Consider the following 17,729-nt stretch of genomic DNA (forward strand, 5'->3'; position numbering starts at 1 on the left):
AAGTGTTGGCTTCGATGTGGAGAAATGTAAACTCTTGTGTATTGCTAATGGGAACGTGAAATGATGTAGCTGGTGTGGAAAATAGCATGTTTGTTCCTCAAAAAAAAAAAAAAGATTAAATTTAGAATTACCATATGATCCAGCAGCTTCACTTCTTGGATTACCCAAAGAAAGCAAAAGCAGGGACTTGAGATATTTGCTGTGTTCATAGCAGCATTATCACAATAGCCAAAATATGGGAATGGCCCTTCAAGTTTTCATCAACTGATTGATGGTGTGTGTTTTCCATTATTGTAGCGACACCTGACATTAAAAAAAAAAAAAACAATAAAAGAAAAGGCTTATTTTGGCTCACAGTTTTAGACGTTTCAGTCCATGGTTGGTTGGCACCATTGCTTTGGGCCTGTGGCGAGGCAGAACATCATGGAGGGCATATGTTGCTGAGGAAACTGTTCACCTCATAGCAGCCAGGAGATGAAAGAGGGAGAAAGGAAGGGAACAGGGTCCCCCAGTTCCCTTTGGGGCACACCCCCAATAACTTAAGACCTCCCACTAGACCCCACCTCTTTCTTTTTAATATTTTTAAGTTAGACACAATATCTTTATTTTGTTTATGTATTTTTATGTGGTATTGAGGATCGAACTCAGTGCCTCATATGTGTGAGGCAAGCGCTCTGCCACTGAGCCACAACCCCAGCCCCTAGACCCCACCTCTTAAAGATTCTACCATTTCCTGATGGTCACTATAGGCCGTGGAAGGAACCTTCAATGCTTGGATCTTAGGGTAACATTCCAGATCCAAATCATAGCAGATAGATAAACAAAACATGATCTGAACACACAAGAGAATATTATTCAGCCTTTCAAAGAGGGAAATTGTGGCACATGTTGCAACATGCATGAACCTCAGGAACATTATGCTCAGTTAAGTAAACCCATCACAAAAAGACAAATGCTGTATGGTTTTGCTTGTATTAGGTACCCACAGAAGTAAATTCATAGAACAGCAGAAAGTAGAAGGGGAGCTACCGGGGGCTGGGGGAAATGGGAAAGGAAGAGTTGGTGTTGAAGGGGGATCACATTTCTGTTTTGTAGGATGACAGAGTTCTAGTGAGAGGTAGTGGTGATGCTTGTGCTACAGTGGGAATGCTGTTAACACCATTGGACAATCCACATAAAAACGGTTAAGATGGCAACTTTTATGTATATTTTATGAAAATAAGAAAGATCCTCTTCAGATTCCATGGTCTCATCCCTGAGAGGAGCAGTGCTAAAATGCAGTTACACAGTGGAGACACTTAGAAGATGAGTTGTCTTAAAGTAGCAGCTGAGACCCAGGTACCCACTTCTAGACCCCAAGGCTTCCCCACTTTCATGAAGGAGGGCATCCCTGGCCCTGGGATGGACACATGCTTTCTTGCTGCCTTTTCTGTCAATCCCTTGCTCTTGATATAGACAGACTCCTGCTAGGGACATGCAGAACCCCCCTGCCCCCACAAGGGGGGGAGACAGACAGCAGTTAGTGTCTGCTGCTTCTTTAACCTTTCCAGACCCTGACAGATGGGGCTGTTTTCCTCTCTGTGTGTTTCCTTGGCACCAGTCTTCAGCCCGCTCCTGTCTCCTGAACCTGTGGGATGATGGCTTGTCCACTTGTTTGCATTCCCCCTGGATCTTAACTCCTCTACAGAAGGGCACATGTCCTGTCCACTGGGAGGCTCGTGGTAAACATTTGTTAATGGTGTCTAAATAACCCTGAGTAACCATTGCATAAGGGGATGAAATCAAACCTCATTTGTTATGAAGGGATTTCAGAGTTGTCTTCAGGTTACTCAGAGCTGACCTCATTTACCGGTAGCCTCTATTAGGTAAAAGAATCCAGAGTTACTGCCAGATCTGAACATTTGTAACCCTGTTGTCTTTATCTATCCTTGAGAAAAGATCATGCATAAAGAATACAGAGAGAATTGGGTGTCAGGAGGGCTTGAGTGGCTCCACAGCCTGTACTGGTTTACTTGATGCTATTTCCATAAGTGAGGATAAAGACGACTGCTATGTGGTAAAGACTGGTGTCCCACCCTCGTGCTTCTGTCATGGTTCGGGGACTGACTGGCTCAGCTGCCAGCCCTTGCTTGGGGTCTTTCAGGTGGTGACAGTCCTGTAGTGGCTGGGGCTAGACTCCTCTCAGAGCTTGAACAGACCATATAGGCTGTCTTCTTCACTTACAGGTCTGGGAGAGCAGAAACAGCCGGGGCCTTGCTGAGCCCCTCTCCCCTTCCTCCCTCCCACCTCCCTTTCTCTACATGGCCTCTTTGCCCTTGCTGGGTTTTTTTTTTTTTTAATTTTTTAATATTTATTTTTTAGTTCTCGGCGGACACAACATCTTTGTTGGTATGTAGTGCTGAGGATCGAACCCAGGCCGCACGCATGCCAGGCGAGCGCGCTACCGCTTGAGCCACAGTCGGAACCCTGACCTGGTAGATAGCTTCCCCTTGACCACGCCTCCCAGGGCTGCACAAATCCCTGGAATGCCATTTCTGCAACATTCTTTTTTTTTTTTTTCAACCAGGGATTAAAGCCAGGGGGGCTTAACCATTGAACCAAATTCCCAGCCCTTTTTAATATTTTATTTAGAGACAGGATTTCACAACGTTGCTTAGGGCCTTGCTAAGTTGCTGAGGCTGGCTTTGGACTTGTGATCCTCCTGCCTCAGCCTCCCAAGGCTTTGGGATTACAGGCATGTGCCACCGCTCCCAGCGCCTGCCACATTCTTTTGGCTTGCTTGGGGCCAGCTCAGGTTCCTCATAGATACAAATGTATAAGGACACACATTGCAGTAGGTGTGATACAGAAGAGATAGTTGAGGGCTGGAGTGTGTGCCTGATCATAGGCTCTGGTGGTAAAGGGGTTTGAACCTAATTTAGGATGATTGATCTTCCTTCCTTCCTTTCTTCTTTCCTTTCCTCTCTTTTCCTCCTTTCCTCCCCCCCCCTTTTTTTTTTTTAGTGCTGGAGATGGAACCCAGGGCCTGTGCATTCAAGGCAAGCGCTCTACCAACTGAGCTTATATCCCCAGCCCGCCCTTCCTTCTTAACCTATCTTTCTCTTATTCTTCCTTCTCTCATCTCTCTCTGCCTATTCCATTACACTCTGGGTACCATTCCCAGCAACTCCCCAAAGGTAGTTACAGTACAGTATGCATATAATATAATTAACTTTTCAGTCCTTTAGTTAAGCCCTCAATGATTAATCAATTCTTTTTCTGTTTTAACCAGAAGGGGCTGGAAAAGATCACTCTTTCACAAGGGAAATACTCAGTACCATTCTCCCAGATACTTCTAGGCTAGGAACCTTGAGGGTAAACTGGCTGACATTGCCTAGATCAGTATGAGGAGGCTCAGCCCTCACAGGGACAAAGGTTCACCTCGATTGTTCTGCCCCATCAGAGTGCTTTGATGTTGTATAATTATTTAGCAGAGTGTGTCATGAATTGCCAGTTCCTGGGAATAGTCATATTTTTTGACAGGCATTTCTTTTTTCTCTTTTTTTGTAGTTACAGATGGACACAATACCTTTATTTTATTCATTTATTTTTATGTGGTGCTGAGGCAAGCACTCTACCACTATAAAATCTGGAAAGCAAAGAAAACTATGAATAAGAAAGTGAAAAGTATTCATCACTCCACCTTAAAATAGCCCCTCTTTCAATTAAGTTGCATTTGTTTCTGATCACATCAGAAATACTTTATTTCAAAATTGAATTTCAGTGAAACAATGTTGTGTACAAAACATAACAAATATGTTGAGTAGAGATATAAAATAAACACCACCCATCTGACACGTAAGAAATATATTTCCTTTATATTCCTTAAAATCATTTAAAAAAATTTTTTTTCGTTGTGTTCGGGATTAAGTCCATGACCTCATGCATGCTAAACTTATACTTAGCCATTGAGCTACAATCTCTAGTCTCCCCCCATAGTTGTATTTTTTTTTTTTAATATATTTTTTTGTTGGGGGTGGGGTTGCGGCTCAGCGGTAGAGCGCTTGCCTTGTATGTGTGAGGCACTGGGTTTGATCCGCAGCACCACAAAAATAAATAAATAAATAAATAAATAAATAAATAAAATAAAGGTATTGTGTTAGATACAACTAAAAAATTTTAAATATATATTTTTTGTTGTAGATGGACACAAAATACCTTTATTTTATTTTTATGTGGTGCTGAGGATTGAACCCAGTGCTTCACGTGTGCTAGGTGAGCACTCTACCAATGAGCCACAACCCCAGCACCCCCACACCCTTTTTATTATGTAAAATCTTAAACATTTACGAAGTAGAGAGAAAAGTGTAATGGATCCCATGTGCATACCCTCTACTTAAGCAGTCATTGAACTTGACCAATCTTGTCTATACCCCACTATCACTCCTACCCCATCCCAAATAATTTTTTTTTCTTTTTTTGGTGCTAAGGATTGAACCCAGGGCTTTTGCTCATGCTATGCAGGCATTGTACCACTGTGGATTTAAAAAAAGAAAAAAATCCCATTTCATCTACATATTTCAGTATGTATCTTGTCTTTGTTAAACACAACCATGGTACCTTTAGTGTATCTAAAAATTAACAGTAATTTTTTTTAAAAGCTATTTTTAGTTGTAAATGGACACAATACTTTTATTTTGTTTTTATTTTTATTTTTTTAAAATATTTATTCTCAAGCTTTAGGTGGATACAATATCTTTATTTTACATTTATGTGGTGCTGAGGATCAAACCTGGTGCCTTGTGCTTGCTAGGTGAGCACTCTACCACTGAGCCACAACCCCAGCCCCTTATTTTGTTTTTATGTGGTGCTGAGGATTGAACCCAGTGCTTCACACATGCTAGGCAAGTGCCCTACCACTGAGCTACAAGTCCAGCCCATGGTAATTTCTTAATGAATTTATATGCCAGTGTTTACATTTCTGTGATTATCTCATAAGTTTTCCCCAGCTTATCTTTTAGAGTCAGGATCTTGTAAGACTCAAACAAACATTACAACTGGGTGGTCCATCTCCAAGTCACGCACCTTAAAATGAGACAAGATACACGAACGGATCCTCTATATGTCAGTATCTGTACTGTAGTTGTGTGTAGTCTTGTCATGGGCTCACCCTTCCCTGTTTTTAAACTTTCTTTAAAAACATATCTAGTGGTGTTATGAATGTTGCTGTTCCCTTTTGTAGAGCACGGGTATTTCCCTTTTTTTTTTTGCTATTATAATATAATAAATATCCTTGTATATAAAATTTTTGAGTGTTGGGTATTTCTTTTGGATAGGTCCCTGGAAATAGAGTTTTAAAAGTGATGATATTTTAATAAACTATACAGATACATTGCTGTGTTGGTCAGTTTTCTATTACTTTAACAATTGCCTGAAACAACTAACTTATATAGAGAAAAGTTCTATTTTGGCTTACAGTTTTAGAAGTTATGGCCTATGTTTAGTTTACATCATTGCCAGGAAGTGAAAGAGGAGGAAAGAAATCCCATTGTCTCCTCAAGGGTATACCATCAATGACCTGAAGAGTTCCCACTGGGGCTGGGATTGTGGCTCAGCGGTAGAGTGCTCCCCTAGCATGAACGGACCCAATCCTCAGCACCACATAAAAATAAAGGTATTGTGTTGTGTCCATCTTCACCTAAAAAATAAATATTAAAAGAATTCCTGCTAACCTCCATATCCTAAAGACTCCACCACAGGCATTTGGGGGATATTTAAGCTCTAAACTATAGCAGTGGTCAATTTGATTTCCAGGAATATCATATCTATTTTTATTCTTGCCAGCACTGCCTGTAAAAATATATTTTTCATCATTTTGAGTTTTCTCTGCTGTAGTCCTTTCTAGTATGATGATTGTAAGCTCTTTATCCTAGATTATTCTGTTAACATCAACAGAGCACACTAGTCCAGGTAAAATACCTGACATCTATCTGTCATGGAAACGGGAATCTGCCACCTTGGCTTCTCTGCCCTTGGAATGGGTGGGACAGCCTCTGTCCCTGGGATGGGGAAAAGGAATCAGAAAACTCTTCAGTGGTTAAGGCAAGGAGGATGGTGTTGCCCTGTGAGGGCAGATACCATGTCTTCTGAGTCTTTGTATTCACTGATGATTGTTCATTGAAGATTCTCAGTGAAGATTTGGTAGATGGATAGAGTAAAGAAACAGAATATAACTATTGCACCGAGCATCTCTGGAGGTATTAGGAATAGTAAGGAGAATGTATTAATATGTGCTGAATTCTTACTTGAAACACAAAAGGCCATTTCTTATATAAACTGTGAGAAGCTTAAAGTGACTAGTTGTTTGTCATCTTTGTGTGGGCTAATCCAGAAATTCAATTAATTTAAAAAAAATTTTTTGGTAGTTGTGTATGGACAGCATGCCTTTATTTTGTCTATTTTTATGCAGTGCTAAGGATTGAACCCAGTGCCTCACACATGCCAGGCAAGTGTTCCACACTGAGCTACAGCCACATCCATTAACTAATGTTTTTATTAAAAATAAATTTTTATTAAAGTTTTTTTTTATGAGCTGAGGATATAGCTCATTTGTAGAGGCTTGTCTTGCATACACAAGGCCCTGGGTTCAGTCCCCAGCACCACCAAAAAAACATTTATATCTTTAAGCCAGTTTATTGAAAATTTGATTGACATGTATACTTTTGCATGAGTGTGGGGATGAGTATGTACCTGTGAGATTGTCATCAAGAAATTTAACTACTGGAGTTGGGGTGTAGCTCAGTAGTAGAGTGCTTGTCTGGAATGTGTGAGGCCCTGGATTCAGTCTCTAGAGTAGGCTGCACATATCTGAAAGGGATGATTTGATGAGCTTTGAAAAATGAACACTTAGTTGCAACCAAGACCTCAGTAAAGTATATCATTGCCACAGCCCTAGAAAGTTCCTTGTGTCTTTTCCCATTCTATCTTCCCTCTGCTATGGTATCCATTATTTGATATCCATTTGCATATATTGAATCAGTTTCACTTATTCTCAAAATTCATATGAATTGAATCATACAGTATGTGTCCCCTGATGTCTACTTGTTGAGTGTGGTTTGAAGATTCATCATGGTGTGTGTTATCTACTAGTAGTGTATTCCTCATTATTGCTAAGTAGTGTTTCATTGTTTGAATATGCCACAGTTTGCTTATCCATTCTCCTTTTGGTGAATATTTTCTTTCCAGATTTTTGCCATTTGAATAAAGCTGCAATGAGCATTCATGTGTGTGTGTGTATATGTGTATACACACACACACACACACACACACACACATATATATATATATATATATATATATATATATATATATATATATTATATATCTTTTTATTTTTAACTTTATGGCGTGGGGATTGAAACCTGGGCTTCACATGCTAGGCAAATGCTTTACCACTGAGCTATACCCCAGCCCCTCTTTTGGACTTAATGTTTTCATTTCTCTTGGATAAATACCTTGGAGTCATAATGCTAAATTATAAGTAGATATACAATTAAATTTTAAGGAACTGCTAAATATTTTCTCACTACAGTTATACCGTTTTATATTCATTAGCAATTTGTAACAGTTTCAGTTGCTCCATATTCTTTCGAACATTTGGTCTTATCTGTTTTTTTGTTTTGTTTTGTTTTGTTTGTTTGTTTGTTTATGGTGCTAGAGATCAAACTCAGGGCCTTTTGCATGCAAGGCAAGCACTCTGCCAACTGAGCTATATCCCCAGACCTGGTTTTTTTAAAAAATTTTAATTTAATTTAATTTTATTTTTTAGGTGTAGTTGGACATAATACCTTCATTTAATTAATTAATTCATTTTTTATATGGTGCTGAGGATCAAATCCAAGTCCTCGCATGTGCTATGTGAGCACTCTATCACTGAGCTACAACCCCAGCCCCATGTTTTTGTTTTTTAATATCTTTTTAGTTGTAGATGGACACAATACCTTTATTTTATTTACTTATTTTTATGTGGTGCTGAGGATCAAACCCAGTGCCTTGCATGTGCTAGGTGAGTGCTCTACCACTGTGCCACAACCTCTGCCCTCTTTTTTACATATTTTTTAAGTCAGGATATTCATTTCAAAGGACATAGTGGTCCACTCCTCTTTGCTGTTAGCATTGACTTCTATTGTTGCTGTTAGGAGCACACACGAGTGGGGATGATTTCCACGCTGTAATTAAATGCGTAAATTAGATGACCATCTGCATTTTTACACTAGAAAGCTGTATTTTAAAGATATGTTACTCACATTTATAACTAGATGGTAGGTCTTAGAAGCCACAGCTCATGTGTACAGTGTCACTTCCAGTTGATTTTATCATCCTAAATCTCTTTTGTATTTGCACAAATACTTCTTTGTTTTATAGTTCAGCTGTTACAAACAACCATGCAGCTCTTATTTGGCAACCAAGGTTTCCAATGAGAGAAAAAGCCCTGAGAATTTTGCTACTGTTAACCTCTGTAGCCCACCCTAGATGGGACTGAGTGCAACATGAGGTGTGAGTATATGAAAACAAACAGAAGTTCCCTGGCCTTTCTCAATTCCTTCTCTCCCTGTTCTTGCTAAGACCAGAGGACTTGAAGAGTAAAAGAGGACAGGCGATAACTGGAAAGATGAGAAATACGGATGAGGCTTGAACAGGTACCTCTTGAGAGTACCAGCTGAATGACTAGGGGCTTTTAGGGATGGTTACCTGTGAGGGTAGACTGTGAAGAAATCCAGTGGTTTGGGGGCATTATAGGGAGTGCAGGCTCCCAGCGGCTCTTGGTTGAAGAAAGAGGAGGGAATGTAGGACAATGAGCTCAGCAAGGAAGCTGGGCACCATATGGTTGGTACACACAACTGTGCTCTTCCTTCAGGACAGAGCATAGGACTTGCTGCTGGATTGAGTTCCTCCTGGACCATGTGCTTTGATACACAGCTAGGAGTGTAGGCAGATATTGGGTTATGGAGCAGGTATCTAGACCCAAAATTCTGACTTGTTCAATATCTATGGAAGCAGAAAAAAAATTAAGCCTAACATTGGCTTTAAAGGTAAGGGTGACCTGAATAACTTTTATATTTCAACAACTCCAAGTTCCTGCTTGGGAGCATGAGTTGGAGAACATGTAATACTTGGAACTTAACAGAACCCTATGATAAAGAGAGAACAAAATTCTGCCACTTCCTCATTCCTAGGTACCTTATATTCCAGGTTTTTCCCATTTTGGTAACATAGTTTCAAACCACTGAAAGCATGTATTATATGATGATCAGTGGCGTTGAGAAAACCTTGGTAGTGAAAAGGGAGAGTCCTGGGCCCCATTTCTCTGGCTACTGATATCCTTGGGCCACCTTTGATTGCAGGAGGGTCACTATAGGTCATCTGCTCCCATGACTTTATAAGAAATCATGCCCAAATCATGTTCATCACAACAAAAGGAGACAATTTTTTCTCTTCCCTGCCTTAAACATAGACTCTAAGAGGAAAGATTGTGATCACTTCCTCAATTCTAAAGTCCCTGTTATCTTTTTTAAAATTATATATAGAACATTGAAAAGCCATTGAGTAAATTACTATGTAAATATTCAAAGTGTGCTTCAGGATACTGTAGTAGGATGAAATATGTTAATAGTGAATAGGAATATCTACTTATATACAAAAGAAAGCTGGAGGGGCTATACTAATAACAGATAAAGCAGACTTTAGGACAAAATTGTTACCAGAGATAAAGGGAAGATATTTTATAATAATAACATCATCCTTGCAGAAGGACATATCAATTGAAAATATACATGAAGTTTTGAGGGTGAAGTTAATGGTAGAGTGCTTGCTGAGGCTCTGCATTCAATCTCCAGCATTATAAACACACACACATACACACACACACACACATATCACACACACACACGTGCAACTAACAATAGAGCCCCCAAATACATAAAGCAAAAACTGACATGAAGAGAGTAATAGGCAGTTGAACAATAATAGTTGGGAACCTTCATTTCCTTCTTTCAATAAAGGATAGTAAAATTGCTATCCTTTATTAGATCAATAAGGAAATAGAGGAGCTCTATAAGCCAACTAGACCTAACAGACTTCTGTAAAACACTTTATCTGATAACAGCAAGATGCACCTTCTCAACTGGACATAGAATATTCTCTGAAAGATCAAATACAAGGCCATAGAACAGACATCAATTAATTGAAATTATACAAATTAAATGCCCCAACCACTTTTGTTAGTCAGCATTCTGTTGTTGTAACAAAATTCTTAAAATGATCAATTTAAAAAAGAGGAAGGGTTTATTTTCGTTCACAGCTGTGGAGGTTTCCATCCATGGTCAGTTGGCCTTCTTGCTTTGGTTCTATGGTGAGATGGTATGTAATAGTGGGAGTATGTGGTAGAGCAAGCTGCTAACCTCTTGGTGGCAAGGGAGCAAGAAAAAGAAAAGAGAGAGGAAGAGACCAGCATACACCAGTCCTCTTCAAGGGCAGGCCAGCAGTGACTTAAGACTTCTCACTTGGCCACACCTCTTAAGGGTTCCACCATCTTCCGTAGTGCCAACTAGACTGACCAAGCCAAAAGGAAGACTCAAAGTCTAAAGTCAGGAATTGATAAAAAGATATATGCTGTATGCCCTTTGGACAATTTCCGGAGACTTTAATCACTTTATTTATTAATGATGGGGTTTTATGGGGAAACTGGTCTACCAGGATTTTATACTAGTATTCTGGAGTGGTTCTCATGACCTGTCACTATTCAGCATGCATTTTGGGGGTGTAAATAGCCATTGTGTGGTTAGCATACTCAAGATTAGGAATGAAAAAAAATAATGTTGATTACGTACTGATGGCTGATAACTGTTCTGCAGTGTTTATCATGCAGGCTTTGCTAAACTTTTGAGTCACGAGACATCCTGAGGCACATTTGCATCATACACACTCACAAGGGCCCAAGACAGGAGCCCCAGCAGTGTCAGGCCTCTTCTTCAGCTGGAGCCTGGCAGCAGAGGCAGAGCATGGCTCAGGGCCTGGATACACAGCTGCAGCCTGCAGGTGGCTCAGCTATCCTACTTAGAAGCCTCATGCACCCAGTGTAACAGTCACAGAGAGAGCTCCAGACGGCATAGTAGTCATGGCTTTGGGGGCACAAGCAACGGAATTGACACCACAGGTTCACAGGCCTCTATTCCAGGTGCTGTCTGCCCATCAGAGGTCATTTTTTGCCATATGTGCCCATTGCCTGGCAACATGGCTATTGACATTTTGGAGCCAGAACATGAACTATAAGTCAAATTCTCACATAGAAAGAGAGGAGTTTCATTAATCCTTTATCTACGGTAGTCCGTGTTCAGATTTTGCCAGTACCCCAGTTCTGTCCTTGATGGCAACCTATTCCCGCAGTCTTGCCTCAGCTGTTGCATTTAGTTACCTTGGATCTTCTGTTTGTTTTAACCTGTGATGGTTCTTCAGCCTTTCTTTTTCTTCATGACCTTGCTGGTTTTGAAGGATGAAGGACAGCTGTGAAACAGTTGAGGTTTGTCTGATGTTTCCTTGTGATTGGTTTCAGGCTGTGCCTTTGGCAGGGATGTGATGGATGTTCTGTTAGGTTCTTCTCAATGCACCCACTCAAGAGGCACTTGATGTCGAAATCCCATCACTGGTTGTTTTAGTCAGCTCGTTCACTGCTATGACCAAAAGGCCTGATGAGAACAATTTTAAGGAGGAAAGGTTTATTTTGGGGCTCACAGTTTCAGAGGTCTCAATCCAAAGATGGCTGACTCCATTCCTTGGGGCCTGAGGCAGAACATCATGGCAGAATGGTGTGGTGGAGGAAAGCAGCTCAGACATGGCACCAGGAAGCAGAGAGTGAACGAGCTCTGCTCAACAAGGACAGAAGATAAACCCCAAAGGGGCACCCCCAGGGACCTGCCTCCTCCAGCCATACCCTTCCTGCCTATAGTTATCATCCAGTTCATCTCTATCAGGGAATTAATTCACTGATTGTATTAAAATTCTCATAACCCAGTCATTTTACCTCTAAACTTTCTTGCATTGTCTCACATATGAGCTTTTTTTTTTAAGATTATGATTCTTTTATTAACAGGGGTTTTGGTCTTTTGAACCAAAAATATATATATTTAAGGGGGTCTTTGTTTTGCAAGGCAATCAAACACTTAGTGCACGTATGGTTTCTGACCTCAAACATCTTGGGCTGGGGATGTGGCTCAAGCGGTAGCACGCTTGCCTGGCATGCGTGCGGCCTGGGTTCGATCCTCAGCACCACATACCAACAAAGATGTTGTGTCCGACGAGAACTAAAAAATAAATATTAAAAAAAAAAACAACATCTGTTGGGTCACACGTGAGCTTTTCTTTAAATTTTTTTTTTTCAGTTGTAGATGGACACAGTACCCTTATTTATTTATTTTTATGTTCTGCTGAAGATCAAACCCAGTGCCTCACACATGCTAGGCAAGCATATACCACTAAGCCCCAGCCCCAGCCCTCACACATGATCTTTTGTGGGGGCATCTCGTATCTAAACTGTAACACTGGTGATGTTAACTGTGACCATTTGGTTAATAAGTTGATGTCTGCCAGACTTTTCTAGCATCAAAATAACTTTTTCTTTTTGTGATTAATTAATAAAAATAAAAAGGACCTATGGAGGTAATTCATTGACAATCTTGTTCTGAAACAAACAAGATAAAAATATAGCAAAGATATTTTTTGCAACCAACATAGGCTGACCTAAGAAAACAGATGCTTTCATCGGCTTCTTTTAGTATCCACTGATTCTTTCCTGAATCAGTTTTTATTGTGATGCTGTCAGATGGTGATATTCCTCCTATTCAGTCTTTATTTGTCATTATCATTATCATCGTTTGTTTGTTTTTTGGTACTAGGAATTGAACCCAGAGGTACCTAACCACTGAGCTATGTCCCCAGCTCTTTTAATTTTGTATTTTGAGACAGAGTCTTGCTAAGTTGCTTAGGATGGCCTTGAACTCCGGAACTCAAACTGTACTGTCTTAGTACTACAGGAACATACCACCTCGTCCAGTTCAAACATTACTTAATGACCCTGTTTTGCTTTTTAAGTACTTATTGTAATACTTGTAGCTCTGCCCGAATATTAAGCAGGCAGGCTTTCTGTTTCTTCTTCCAAATTCTTGTGGTTACTGTTGAGAATTTAAAAGTCCAGTTAGAAAAAAAGAATCCAGTTATAATTGGGAATTTTAATCAGGAAAAGCAATCAGAATAGGAACATTGTGTCAGCTAACGAAGGACAATAGGTCCCAAAGGTTGGGAGGCCCTCTCACTAAGTTCCTGTCCCAAGGAATGAGACAAGAACCAATAAATGTGATGGGGAGGCCAGACTGTCCTCACCTCTGCCTGCCCTGCTTGGGGATATGTGAGGATGACAAGAGAATACAAGGTAATAATGATGTAAAGTGTCAACACACTGAGTGGCTAGAAGGATCTGGTGCCCAAGTGGTTGAAAAAGAGCTATATCAGAAGGATTCTAAATCAAGAAAATTGAGTAACCACTTTAAGGAGGAAGTCATTGAACCCTATAATAGTAAAATTATCATATAAATGGGTTACAGTAAATGCATGAGAGAGTTGGACTTTAAAGACTGTGTCATTTGGGAGTGATGTAAAACTCCATTCCAAAGAATACTCGTGTCTCTGTAGTGGCTTGCTGAGCCAAGAAAACTAATTTATAAAGCTTTCATCTGTTTTCTTAGGTCATCCTGTGTTGGTTGCAAAAAATATCTTTGCTATATTTAGTGGTTTGTCATCTTGCTATTTATAGACTAAAGATTATTTATAGGGTGAATAAACAGCATGACATTCATTATTCTTTTCAATTTTAGTTTTCACATGATGATTGCTCTTTTAAGTTAGTTGCTTATAAACCTCCTACTTAATGACATACGTATCTTTTTTTCTTTTAATTGTAGATGGGCACTACCTTTATTTTATTTGTTTTATGTGGTGCTGGGGGTCAAACTCAGTGCCTCATGCATGCTAGGCAAGCACTCTATCGCTGAGCCACAATCCCGGCCCCTGACATATGTATCTTACAAACCTACTTACATGACATTTTTCTCATTCTTTTGTAGGTACCTCTTATTTAACAGACATCGTGTGGTGGGCCGGCACAATTGCAAGTAAGTTGCCCTGGTGGTGAAGTCTGGTCTTTTTGTTTCTCTCTGAAGGTCAGTCATTCATCTGGGCAGGGCTGGAGCCAGCAGATGAGTCTGGCTCTGTCTTTTGGAGGAGGGTGTCACTCTTCCTCTTCCTAGGCTTTGAATATCCATGATTCCACCCACTCCCTCCTGAGAGTCACTGGCCTTACCCCCTTTGTCCTTTCCTTTTTTGGAAGGGAGTTCATGGAATGGTGTAGAATGACTACCAGGAAGGAGTCAGCAGAGGCTCCTGCTGCCCATGCTTATTCCTGAATCCGGTCTGGGTGAACCTGCCCTGGGCCTGCTTAGTCATCCATAGCCGGTCTGATGGCTTTTGGTGGAATTCCATGTGTTAAGCTGCCTCATTTTGCTCAACACATTTGATTTAAGAAGGAGCATTTCTTGACTCAACTCAGAGACCAGATCAGAGGTCATGCGCTATAATATAAAAATAAATAACAAAATCAGAGTTCAGAACTGTAAGAATGTAAAGGACAATTGTATTAGAGGTTTCAGAAATATCATGTGGTTTACTTGTTATATATTATCTTTTGAGCAAGAAATTACCTGCCAAGGCTGATACTATTCATTAAAGAACTTCCCTTTAAGTACTCTCAGGTTGAAGGACTCTCCCTCAGACTCTCTTTGGATGGAGCCCCTGGGGCAGTCCTGTGCAGACAGCAGTGTTTTTACTTGGTAGCCCAATAACTCAGCCCTGTGGCCAGCTGCCTTCTCTAGAGTGGGTTTCAGGCCACATGGAAGGTCTACCCAACTTGGGAAGGGGCTGGTCAATGAATACTGAAATACAGTTAGATAGGAATAAGATGGTCTAGTTTTCTATTGCACAGTATTGTACAGTAGAGTGACTGTAGGTAGTGATAACATTGCATATTTTGAAAAAGCTAGAAGAAAGAATTTCTAGTGTTTATACCATAAAGAAATGTTGTATGGTCAAGTAAATAGATATATTTAATTTAAACATTACACACTGTATACATGTGTCAGAGCATCACATGGTACCCCATAAGTATATACAATTTGTATGTTTCAGTTTAAAAATGAATTTTAAAAATAAGATTTTTTAAAAGATTATATTAAAAGTAGTGTTTTAAAATTATATAAAATTTTTAAAAAACCTACAAGGATGTGTTAAGGAATGTACTCGGTATTGCACTTATTGCCAGTTACTGCCAGTTACATTGGCTGTTTCCCTAAAGGGCTGGAACTTCTCCCTGGCTAACTACACCAGTGAAGCTGCAGGATCTGCTCTGTGTTCTCATGACCCTGAAACATAAGTGACACCCAGATTTGCTTCCTCACAAGCAGTGGAAAAGAAGTAGCCCTTTCAGAGCAAGGCCTTGCAAAATTCAACTCTGTGATCAGTGCTAAAAGTGAGCTCTGTAATTGCAAGTAGTGTCCTTGTGATTCTCTTGACAGTGGCTGTTGGCCAGATTGGAAACTTCCTGGCTTACACGGCAGTCCCCACGGTCCTGGTGACTCCCCTGGGTGCGCTTGGAGTGCCATTCGGGTGAGAGCTGAGATTCTGTGTTTTGATATTGGATGTGTAGTTTAGATTATGTTAAAAAAAACTTTCAGTTTTATGTGTTTCTGTTTTTTTTTAAAGAAAGGAAAATTCTAAGTAAAGATAGGGCTTCAAATTTCACTCTATATCATTTAATTTTATTCCTTCAAATGTAGTTCTGTGTATTATTAACCCTTCTCTTAGGATTTACTTTAGTGTACTTTAAATTCCAACTTATTCAAGGTTACCAGTGAATCTGGTGCTATTCACTCTCAAGTGCTTTGCCCTGGAAAATCTCTTAGAAATCAGAGTCTTCCTTAACACCCTGGCAAGTTATTCTGAGAAAGCACGAAGCAAAATGTGTCAATGGTGTTTTATTTGGGTGTTTAGCATCCTTTGCTGGACTCTGGACAGTGCCCCACATTACTCTATGAAATTATATAGGTTGGGACAAATTACTCATGGGTACCAATGTACATAAAATAAGGTTTATGATTCACACAGTAAATAGCAAAGGATCCCCCACTCCCCACCCCCCAAAAGGGGCTCTCATTTGGTGCGGTGTGAAAATCAGAGTTTGAAGGGTGCTGCCCGGTGTAGTGGTGCACGCCTGTAATCCCACTGGCTCGGGAGCCTGAGGCGGAAGGCTGAGGCTGGAGGATCGTGAGTTCAAAGCCAGCCTCAGCAACTGTGAGGCATTAAGCAACTCAGTGAGAATACAAAATAAGACTGGAGATGTGGCTCAGTGGTAGAGTGCCACTGAGTTCAATGCCTAGTACCAAAAAAAAAAAAAAAAAAAAAAAAAAAATTGAAAGTGCTTTGGGTTTTTCCTGTAGGTGTGTGCTTTTGAAGGTTTGCACACTGAAGCTGAGTCTTTCATGGTTTGAAATATCTGCCCACACCAAAGGTTCAGGGAATCCAGGGACAGAGAATGTGAACAGGCTTTCTTACCATATTTCCCAGAAGTAGGGAAAAGGAGAGGAGTTGAAGGTTGCCAGTTGTCAAATATCACAAATGGAATTCCTGAGACTGGGTAATTTTTAAATAAAAGAGATTTTAGTTTGGTTCATGGTAGTGGAAAGTCCAGGTTCAGGCAAGTGCCCCATGTTACTTGAGTTTGTGGCAGAAAGTGAAGGAGGCCAAACACGAGGAACAACCTCACATTAAAACAACCTATTCTAGTGATAACTAATCCAAACCTGTCAGAGCTGCACTGTCCCTCTCAATGACTGATCACCTCTTACAGGCCACCAGCTCTCAATAATGTTGCATTGTGAATCAAATATCAACATCAGTCTTAGCAGGGACAAACCTTATCCATACCGTAGCACTTGGCTGACTACAAAAATTATTTTTATGTGACATTTATTTTATAGCTCAACACATATCTTTGTGAACATATTTACATTCTGCTTTACTTTCAAATAAATCATTAATAAAGAGAAATAGGGTAGAAGAGAAATAAAGTTTCTAACTCATAGATTCATTGGGTTTCAGCTGTATTCCAGACAGACCCCCAAATCCTTGGCAGAGAAGGGCATCTATGATGGATATGTTTATGTTTCACTTTAAATTCACTGAGGCTTAAAATTCTGTGGTTTAAAAATCACAAACCATGTTTATCACATATGAAGCTTTGGAACTATGTTGTAGCACATTGTTCTTATTCAGATGTGTTCGATCCCTGCGTGGCTTAGCATCACTTTGTTTTTTGGATGACTCTGAAAAGCTGGGAGGGCCAGAGTGGTGCTCACATCTAGAGTCACTCCTCCAGCTTCCTCAGTTCATTCCCTTGGAAGATAATCAAGCTAACCCCATTATCTTTTATGTGGCACATTTAATGTGCACATATTAAAAGCCTTGCCTAGGTAATTTCCTAAGAACTGTTCTCATGCACTTTGATAGTTGAGTTACTTAACCAGAAATGCTCACTGCTCCAAGTCTGCAGAGGATGTTATTCACCCAAAGAAATGTGGGACATGCCATTT

General features: G+C 40.1%; 2 protein-coding genes across 2 annotated transcripts in view; both read left to right on the forward strand.

The window, feature by feature from the left end:
- Positions 1 to 17,729, forward strand: part of NIPA1 (NIPA magnesium transporter 1) — a gene marked incomplete at its 3' end in the record, with an annotated part of 36,690 nt that overhangs the window by 6,063 nt on the left and 12,898 nt on the right. The window contains exons 2-3 of the mRNA XM_081290563.1: positions 14,154 to 14,201; positions 15,657 to 15,747. Coding sequence (XP_081146689.1) covers positions 14,154 to 14,201; positions 15,657 to 15,747 — 139 coding nt within the window. The remainder of the gene's footprint in view (positions 1 to 14,153; positions 14,202 to 15,656; positions 15,748 to 17,729) is intronic.
- The window catches only part of NIPA2 (NIPA magnesium transporter 2), a 52,684-nt gene continuing 49,109 nt past the window's right edge, over positions 14,155 to 17,729 (forward strand). The window contains exons 1-2 of the mRNA XM_081290561.1: positions 14,155 to 14,201; positions 15,657 to 15,747. The gene's annotated coding sequence lies outside the window, so the exon portion shown is untranslated. The remainder of the gene's footprint in view (positions 14,202 to 15,656; positions 15,748 to 17,729) is intronic.

The sequence above is a fragment of the Spermophilus citellus genome (genome assembly GCF_964194105.1).
Source record: "Spermophilus citellus genome assembly, chromosome: 4".
NCBI lineage: Eukaryota > Metazoa > Chordata > Mammalia > Rodentia > Sciuridae > Spermophilus > Spermophilus citellus.